At 33.0% G+C, this 10,510-nt stretch overlaps 1 protein-coding gene across 1 annotated transcript; it reads left to right on the top strand.

The window, feature by feature from the left end:
* Positions 1–6,954: 6,954 nt before the first annotated feature.
* LOC111709785 (flocculation protein FLO11-like) lies at positions 6,955–10,125 on the top strand. Its single transcript, XM_023483692.1, has one exon. It carries the CDS (start codon positions 6,955–6,957, stop codon positions 9,076–9,078), a length of 2,124 nt encoding a protein of 707 aa, XP_023339460.1. The 3' UTR covers positions 9,079–10,125.
* The last annotated feature ends 385 nt before the right edge of the window (positions 10,126–10,510 follow it).

Genomic DNA, 10,510 nt, shown 5'->3' with positions numbered 1-10,510 from the left:
AAGTAACAACTGCTACAGGAGAAACAACTTCTACAGGAGAAATAACTACTTCAGGAAAAAGAACTACAGTTTGAGAAACAAAAAGTGAAGGAGAAACAACAACTGCAGGAAAAACAAATATAAAAGGAGAAACAACTACTGCAGGAAAAACAACAATTGCAGGTGAAACAACTACAGTTCGAGAAACAGCTACTGCAGGAGTAACAACCATAGTAGAAGAAACAACATTTGCAGGAATAACAACTGTTGCAGGAGAAAAAACTGCTGCTGGAGAAACAACTGCAGTAGGAGAAACAACTATTGCAGTTGAAACAAGCACTACAGGAGAAACAACTACAGTAGGAAAAATAACTACTAAAGGGGAAACAACTACAGTAGGAGAAACAACTGCAGTAGGAGAAATGACTAAAGTAGGAGAAACTGCTAATGTAGTAGAAACAACTACAACAAGAGAAACAGCTACAGTAGAAGAAACAACTAAAGTGAGAGAAAAAACTACAGTAGGAGAAACAATTACTGCAGGAAAAGCAACTGCAGCAGGAGAAACAACTACAGTAAGAAAAACAACTTCAAAAGGAGAAACCACTACCAAAGAAGAAAAAACTACAGTAGGAAAAACAACATCAGTACAAGAAACAATTTCTGCAGAAGAAAAAACAACAAAAGGAGAAACAACAGCTACAATAGGAAAAAAAACTACTGCAGGAGAAACAATCACTGCAAGAGAAACAACTTATGCAGGGGGAAAAACTAATGCAGCAAAAACAACTACAGTTGGAGAAACAACAAAAATTAGAGAAACAACTACTGCAGGAGAAACAACTACTGCTGGAGTAACAACTTTTAGAGGAGAAACAACTACAGTAGAAGAAACAACTATTGCAGGAGAAACAACTAATACAGGGAAAAAAACATCAGTAGGAGTAACAACTACTGCGGAAAAAACAACAAATGCAGGAGAAACAACTACAGTACAAGAAACATCAGCAGGGGTAACATCTACAACAGGAAAATAAACGACTGCAGGAGAAACCCTTCAGTAAGAGAAAAAACTACTGCAGGAGAAACAACTAATTTAGGAGAAATAACCAGAGTAGGAGAAACAACTAAAGTAGGAGAAACAACTATTTCAGTAGAAACAACTATTTCAGCAGAAACAACTACTACTGGTGAAACAACTACTGCAGGAGAAACAACTCTAGCAGGAAAAACAATTACTGCAGTTGAAACAACTACTGCAGAAGAAACAGCAACACAAGGAGTAACAATTGATACAGTAGGAGTAACAGATACTACAGGAATAACTACTACTACAGGAAAAACAACTACTGCTAGAGAAACCACTATACTTAGAGAAACAACTAGTGCTGGAAAAAAGACTTTTACAGGAGAAACAACTGCTACAGTAGAAGAAACAATTACAGTAGGAGAAACCACTACAGTAAGAGAAACAGCTATAATAGGAGAAACAACCACAGTAGGAGAAACAACGACTGCAGGAGAAACAACAACAGAAGAAAAAACAACTACTTCAATAGGAGTAACAACTACTACAGGAGAAACAACTTCTGCAGGAGAAACCAATACAGTAAGAGAAACAACTTCTGCAGGAGAATTTACTACTTCAGGAGAAACAATTACTGTAGGAGAGCCAACAACTTCAGCAGAAACAACTACTGCAGGAGAAACAAATGCATTAGGAGAAAGAACTACTAATGGAGGTACAACTACTGCAGGAGAAACATCTACAATTGGAGGAATGTCTACAATTGGAGGAATGTCTACTGCAGGTAGGGATTGATTGTTATCTAACATATGATCCTATTGTTTGATTGACAAAGAAAAAAAAAATATCGCTTTCAATTTTACTGACCTTCCTACTGTTTAACGATCTATCTATATCCAACCACTGTATGGTTCATTCTGAGCAGACTGTCACCCTAGCTACATCTCAGTATTATTTTTGTCACATATCTAGTTATAAATTATATAGCCCGAGTAAGAATTGATTTCCAAACCAAATTATAATCTATTTATGCATTACTCATTTAAAGTGTGACAGAGTTTTTGTGAACTCTCTAAACTCATCCCCTGAGTCATGTCTCTCCTGTGACCTATTGCAGGCTAACTAACAGTTGATCAGTACACTCAGTTGATTAAATATAATACATCAAACATAAAAATTTACTCATAGCCATTAAATAGTTGTTTAAGTCTAATTAAAACAGTATGATTTATTGATTATATGCATAGAGTCCCATGGAAATGAAATGGTAATCTCCTGACACTTTCAGAGTTTTAGGCCCCCCCCCTTGACCGGTGTGCTATATTTTAAGAGTCTGTTTTTTCGAGGCATTTCCATAGCACCCCCCTTGAACCTTGAAAAGCTTTTTTTAAATGAATAAGAAATAAGATCATATCATTTTCATATTGCAAAGTCAAAGTAACAAATGATTACTTGACTCTGTTAGTTAAGCAGTACTCCCTTAAAAGCGGGCTCAAATACACTTGTTTAAAAGGTTAGCCTTTATAGTATGCATTGACAATGTAATAAAAACAAACATATACCACTGTAAAACTAAACCAAACATTGTTTAAAAAATCATTAAAACCCCCCCCCCCAAAAAAAAAAAAAAAATTCGCATATGGGGCGTCATATTGCACCCCACCTGGTCAAATCCTGGCTACGGGCCTGGGATTTTCGTTTGGCTTCCCAAACCAAAGCATAATTATCCCTTGCAAGTTAAATTTTGGAAATATTTTGTTTGATTTCTGCAAACAATGCACAATGTCTAATATACTGAATTTTAGTAAGCTTCCCACATTCAAAAACAGCAATTTTTGAGTGAACGTATAATTGTTTCTCAGTCTAATATCAAAAGAACTATAACTCCCTTCAGATCTGGAATCTAGTTTCTAAACAGGTCCCCATAATACCGTAACATTAATATGAGGGGTTGAAATGCATTTAGAAGTATAAAAATTAGTTAATCTATCTATTTAAACATAATCAGCTGGGTTTAAAATACTGCTCAAAAGATCCCCATCACTGTTTTTAGGCTGAATGTCTTCTCACCACCTCACTTTCCATAGACATGATTTCTCAATATTTTAAAGTTCTCTGGCCANATCAGCTGGGATTAAAATACTACTCAAAAGATCCCCATCACTTTAAGAGGCTTAATGTCTTCTCCTCCCTCCACTTATATCTTCACTTCCCATAGACATGATTTCTCAATATTTAAAAGTTCTCTGGTCAAAAAAAATTGATATTGAATATAAAGCGATCACAATGAGTGCCCTACTATTCAATGATCTATTTACATCCCTACAATATCTGGTGCTTGCTGAGCAGACCAAAGCCTAACTACTTCTCACTCTTTCCAATCTGTCTGAGTAAATACAAGCAGTTAGTTTGGCTACAAAGAAAGAAAATCTTTATTTGTTGAATAATACTAAAAATATGTTAAAAGAACTATATACAATTGTTCGCCAAAACAATAAGACATTTAAGGTAAGCCCTATTTCTTTCCTTCACTCATATAATGCAGAAATTCTTGAAAACTAGATAAGCCATGAAACCGGCAGGACTCTTATAATCTTAATCATTCTTTGTCATCTCTGTGATCCACATTGTATAAGTCCTTGGGGGTAGAACCAGGGACAGGCTGCTCAATAAAGCCTCATAGTACAAACAACTTGTTAATTCAACTAACCTTGGACAGTCCCTCCAATCTTTGAAGAGCTCCATAGATATATACAAAAATGAAAATCTGGCATGAATATCATTAGGGTTAGGGGTTTAGGATGGATGGAAAAATATTTTTTATATCATTTATTATTCTTGATACCCCACCGTAATGTTGAACCAACTACTGATTCATTTCAATATAAAAATCAAACTTGCTTTTAATTTCTTCAGACAAATGACGGTTATACAATCTATTAGCTTTCTGTACAGAACTACCCAACCCAAGTATACAATCTCAACAGATTCCTAGAATTCATAAATAGTGACATTAGCATTGTAAGGAAATACCCCTACATCAGCTGTATCACACTTGGACATATTAATACAATGGATTTTGTCCTTGTTGTATAACTTTTCTGTTCTTAAACACCAGTTCTCAGCAGTGTCAAGCAACTCATTTATGGAATCAGAATACTCAGAATCCATTCCAGGGAACTTAACATATTTCTGAAGAGCTCTCTGGACATTTCTTACAGTTACATCTACAGTCTTGCATTTCTTGATCAATGTGATGTCTACAGGTTCAGTATGTATTGTGTTCTGAGTCAATTGTCTAAGCTGCATCTTGACTTGTTCTATTCCTTTTCTTACAATCTCCTGCTCTCTAACTTCTCTCCAGGTTTATGGTATCCTTATGAGGTGCTTTATCATCTGCACGGACCATAATGATCGAATTAATTATAACTTGTTCAGAGAGATTGACCTCAGGCCTCCTAAACCTTCTGTTGCATGTCTACTTGGAGCTACAGTTTGTCTAAGCTCTCTAACCTCATTTCTAATTGAATCCACCTCAATCACAGGAGTGCTGACATCGATAACCTCTTGGATTGAGTTGACAATCTCCTTTGGGAATTTCTGGATTTGGATGATAAGTCATATCCACAAACCACTCCTGAATCATCTCCATCTTCTCTGTTAATGATTGATCAATTCTAATAATGTACCTTGCTAGTTTATCCATTCCATTATCCAATCTGTTGGATTGAAGTACTTCAATCGATTCCTGCACCAGTTTGTACATAGATTCTGCTCCTTGAAAGCTATGTTCAAGGATACCACACTATCATGGAGTCTTTCAGTCTTCTCCTTTTCAGAAATCTGCCTCATCTTCATTGCAGCCATCCAAGAATCAGTACAATTAGATACAACATATATTCCTATTCTCTGCTAGTATTAAGGAATGAGACAGGTCTATATTCACTACATTCCATCGAAACCATCTATGTGTGGTCAAGATCCCAAAACTACAATTTAAAGTACTAATATTCTGATATGGTAATTCTATTTGTGATAGATTTAAATCCCCCCTCCCCTTTTACTAAGACAGAGGCAAAGTTCTGGACAGACAGTATCAAAAGGTAATACTAATAGGACATTATTGTTGTATAATGTATTATACATTGTACAATTACAGTAAATATTAATCCGTGGGTACTGGTTGCCCCTTTTTACTATGTTGTTTATCAGTGTACTGCACTGTTTACAATCTGATTAACCCAGCTCCACGCATTCAGTTAAGATCTGTTACCCAAACAATTATCAGGTATAAATCATATTCAATTGTCCAGAGAATTGTTATGCTGTATTGTTACAAATGAATTGTTTCCCCCAGCAGGAATAGGGTTAATATTCGTCTTAAAATTAAATACTGAAAATGAACATTAAACATTCATATGAACACTTCTTAATTCTTGTAACTTGTTTATATACTTCATAGAGAATTTGCACTTCCCCTTACAGAAAGCATATCACCAAATGTGTTTTCATTAGAACTTTCAAGACCATTGCTTTCTGAAATACCTAATAAATCATAAGTAATCTTATTCCTAAGACTTTGACAATGGACACTCAAAACGAAGCAAGCATTTCATTATCAAGTTTACAAACTAGATGAATCTGGAAGCAGTCTTTATATTAAGGCACAAAACTATACACAAATTATGAATAGTACACAAATTCATCCAATATTAACCTAACACTGTTACTGGAAGCATTAACCCTATAAAGGCTGGGGGGTCTGAATCTATGTATAGCCTGGGGGGGGGGAATTTGGCGCCCCCCCCCTAGAAAAAGGCCTTAGAGAATAGGTATAGGGTTGAAATGCATGTTCACGCTAAATTTTTCATGGCAAGCTCAAAGAAAAAAAATTAGACCAGTAACTTTAATAGTTTTTTTTGTTGTTTAAATTAAATATCAATGTGTGACAGTTTCTACATACAATTTTCAAAAATATAGTTTTTAGATCTGTAGCTTTAGTCACAAAAAGTTATGGGCTATTTTAGATTTTTTTTCACAGACCAGACTTTTTTTCTGCCCTCTACCCAACCCTAAAATTTAAAAAAAATATTTTTTAACAATTTAAATTACTATTCATTAAAAGTCACAAAATTTTACAGTGATAGTGTCAAAAATGAGAGTTCTAGAACAAACAAAAGGTCAGGGGGGCCCCAAATGCCCGCCCCCCAGCCTGTTCAGGGTTAACTTGCTCTAAGTGATGGTCAAACAGTGATAGGGGATTTGTTTCATTTTTCTTTTTAATTAAAAATATTGCTGGTTAAATATAATGTCAAAGAAATAAATGATTAAGTCTTGAACAAATATTTATAAGATAAATTTGATGTATAATAAAGTTACACTCTATTAAACTTACAGACAAAATGAGACCCCAAAGGCTAGAGATACATCTTGTGATATTGGTGATCTATCTATTTGCCATTACTGTATCAGCAGAAAACAAGGAATTTTTGAAAGTTCTTATTATTATATCTAAGACCCTAGCTTAATTTGTACTAATTAAATATTCAATCACAATCATTATATTTTCTATTACAATAATAATATTCTCTTAAAATTGTACGAGAAATTCTTTTTCAATACTGAAGAAAAATAAGAAGTTACTTCATTGTCAGTTAGTAAAATTTTTCACCATTATAAATTGCAAATTATTTCTTTTATTAAAAATATTTTTGTAGGAATTTTGTCAGTCAAATTTTATATTTTTCCAAATTAAGCAAATAAACTACCTTTTGGATTTAACTGTTAAAATTTGTGCGCTTTACAAATGTCAAAAAGGATATAAATATTATCAAAAGAGCAGCTAAATTTTCAATGACATGTTTACAGTTTTAAAATACTTGATATTGAAATTTAAAGATTCATTGTGCCAAATAAATTTTGAATAAGCAGAGAATACACTCTTTCCTATGGGTAAAACAACTACTACAAGGGAAACAACTGCAGTAGGTAAAATAACTACTTTAGAAAAAACATCTACTGCAGGAGAGATATCTAATACAGGTAAATCAAGTACAGAAGATGAAACAACAACTGCAGGAGAAACAACTACTACAGAAGAAATATCTACTACAGATAAATCAACTACAACTGCAGGAGAAACAATTGCTGCAGAAAAAACGACTACTACTGGAGAAAAAATTACAGTAGGAGAAACAACAGCTGTAGAAGAAACATCTGCTACATTAGAACAAACAACTATTACAAAAGAAACTACTAATACAGGAGAATCCACTTCAAAAGGAGAAACAACTAAAACAGGAGAAACAACTAATGCAGGAGAAACAACTATTACAGGAACAATAGCTACAGTAGGAGAAATATCTAATACAGGTAAATCAACTACAACTAATGGAGAAACAACTACAGTAGGAAAATCAACTACTGCAGGAAAAACAGCTTCTGCAGAAGAAATGTCTACTACAGGTAAATCAACTTCTGTAAGTGAAACAACAACTGCAGAAGAAACAACTACTACAGGAGAAATATCTAATACAGGTAAATCAACTACAACTGCAGGAGAAACAACTACTGCAGAAAAAACAATTAATGTTGGAGAAACAACTACTGCAGGAGAAATATTTAATACAGATAAATCAACTACAACTGGAGGAGAAACAACTATGGTAGAAAAAACAAATACAACTGGAGAAACAATTACAGAAGGAGAAACAACTACTTTAGAAGAAACAACTATTAAAGGAGAAAACACTATAATAGGAGAAAAAACTACTGCAGAAAAAACAACATTAAATGATCAATCGATGACGACTTCTGAAATAACAGAAGGAGAAATGCCAATTTTGATCCAAACAACTGCATCAAGTTTAGAAACTCCTGTTTCATTGAGCAAAGAAACATCAATTTATTATTCAACAACAACTTCTCATATAACAAAAGGAGAAAGACCAATTTTGATCCAAACAACTTTAACCACTTTAGAAACCCCTGTTTCATTAAGTAAAACAACATCAATGGATCATTCAACAACAACTTCTCATATAACAAAAGGAGAAATGCCAATATCGATCCCAATAACTTCAACAACTTTAGAAACTTCTTTTTCAATAACCAAAACATCATCAATTGATCATTCAACAACAACTTCTAGTATAACAAAAGGAGAAATACCAATAACGATCCAAACAACTTCAACGACTTTAGAAACTCTTGTTTCAATAAGTAAAACAACATCAATTGATGAATTTACAACAACTTCTCACATAACAAATGGAGAAAGACCAATTTCGAATCAAACAACTTCAAAGACTTTAGAAATTCCTGTTTCAATAAGTAAAATAACATCAATTGATCATTCAACAACAACTTCTCATTTAACAAAAGGAGAAATGCCAATATCGATTGAAACAACTTCAACATCTTTAGAAACTTCTTTTTCAGTCAGCCAAACAACATCAATTGATCATTCAACAACAACTTCTCATTTAACAAAAGGAGAAATGCCAATATCAATCCTTACAACTTCAACAACTTTAGAAACTTCTTTTTCAGTAAGCCAAACAACATCAATTGATCATTCAACAACAACTTCTCATATAACAAAAGGAGAAATGCCAATATCAATCCAAACAACTTCAACAACTTTAGAAACTCCTGTTTCAATAAGCAAAACAACATCAATTGATGAATTTACAACAACTTCTCACATAACAAATGGAGAAAGACCAATTTTGATTCAAACAACTTCAACGACTTTAGAAATTCCTGTTTCAATAAGTAACATAACATCAATTGATCATTCAACAACAACTTCTCATATAACAAAAGGAGAAATGCCAATATCGATCCAAACAACTTCAACAACTTTAGAAACTCCTGTTTCAATAAGCAAAACAACATCAATTGATCATTCAACAACAACTTCTCATATAACAAAAGGAGAAATGCCAATATCGATCCAAACAACTTCAACAACTTTTGAAACTTCTTTTTCAATAAGTAAAACAACATCAAGTGATGAATTTACAACAACTTCTCACCAAACAAAAGGAGAAAGACCAATTTTGATCTAAACAACTTCAACGCTTTAGAAACTCCTGTTTTAATAAGTAAAACAACATCAATGGATCATTCAACAACAACTTCTCATGCAACAAAAGGAAAAATGCCAATAACGATCGAAACAACTTCAACATCTTTAGAAACTCCTGTTTCAATAAGTAAAACAACATCAATTGATGAATTTACAACAACTTCTCACATAAGAAAAGGAGAAACACCAATTTCGATCTTAAAATCTTCAACAACCTTAGAAACTCCTGTTTCTTTGAGCAAAACATTATCAATTGATCATTCAACAACTACTTCTCAAATAACAAAAGGAGAAATACCAATTTCGATCCAAACAACCTTAACTACTTTAGAAACTTCTTTTTCAATAAGCAAAACATCATTAATTGATCATTCAACAACAACTTCTTATATAACAAAAGGAGAAATGCCAATATCGATCCAAACAACTTCAACAACTTTAGAAACTTCTTTTTCAATAAGCAAAACATCATCAATTGATCATTTAACAACAACTTCTCATATAACAAAAGGAAAAATGCCCATTTTGATCCAAACAACTTCACTGACTTTAGAAACTCCTGTTTCAATAAGTAAAACAACATCAATTGATCATTCAACAACAACTTCTCATATACTAAATGGAGAAATGCCAATATTGATCCAAACAACTTCAACAACTTTAGAAACTTCTTTTTCAATAAGCAAAACATCATCAATTGATCATTTAACAACAACTTATGATACAATAATAGGAGAAATGCAAATTTTAATCAAAACAGTTTTAACAACTTTTGAAACTCCTGTTTCATTCAGTAAAACAACATTATTTGATCAAACAACAATAACATATCACATAACAAAAGGAGAAATTTCGATCCAAACAACTGCATCAAGTTCAGAAACTTCTGTTTCAATAAGCAAAACAACATCAAATGATCATTCAACAACAACTTCTCCTATAATAGAAAGAGAAACGCCAATTTTAATCCAAACATCCACAAAAACTTCAAAAACTTCTGTTTCAATAAGCAAAACAACATTAATTGTGGAATCTACAACAACTTTTCATATAACAAAAGGAGAAACACCAATTTTGATCTTAAAAACTTCAACAACCTTAGAAACTCCTGTTTCATTGAGCAAAACAATATCATTTGATCATATAACAACAACTTTTCATATAATAAAAGGTGAAAGACCAATTTTGATCTAAACAACTTCAACGACTCTAGAAACTTCTGTTTCATTAAGCAAAACAACATCAATTGATCAATCAACAACAACATCTCATATAAAGAAAGGAGAAACTCCAATTTTGACGGAAACAACTTCAACAGCTTTAGAAACTCCTATTACAATAAGCAAAACAACATGACTTGATCAATATACAACATCTTTAATAAAAAAAGGAGAAACACCAATTTTGATTCA

The sequence above is a fragment of the Eurytemora carolleeae genome, unplaced genomic scaffold (genome assembly GCF_000591075.1).
Source record: "Eurytemora carolleeae unplaced genomic scaffold, Eaff_2.0 scaffold174, whole genome shotgun sequence".
NCBI lineage: Eukaryota > Metazoa > Arthropoda > Copepoda > Calanoida > Temoridae > Eurytemora > Eurytemora carolleeae.
This window is presented reverse-complemented; position numbering and strand designations above follow the sequence as displayed.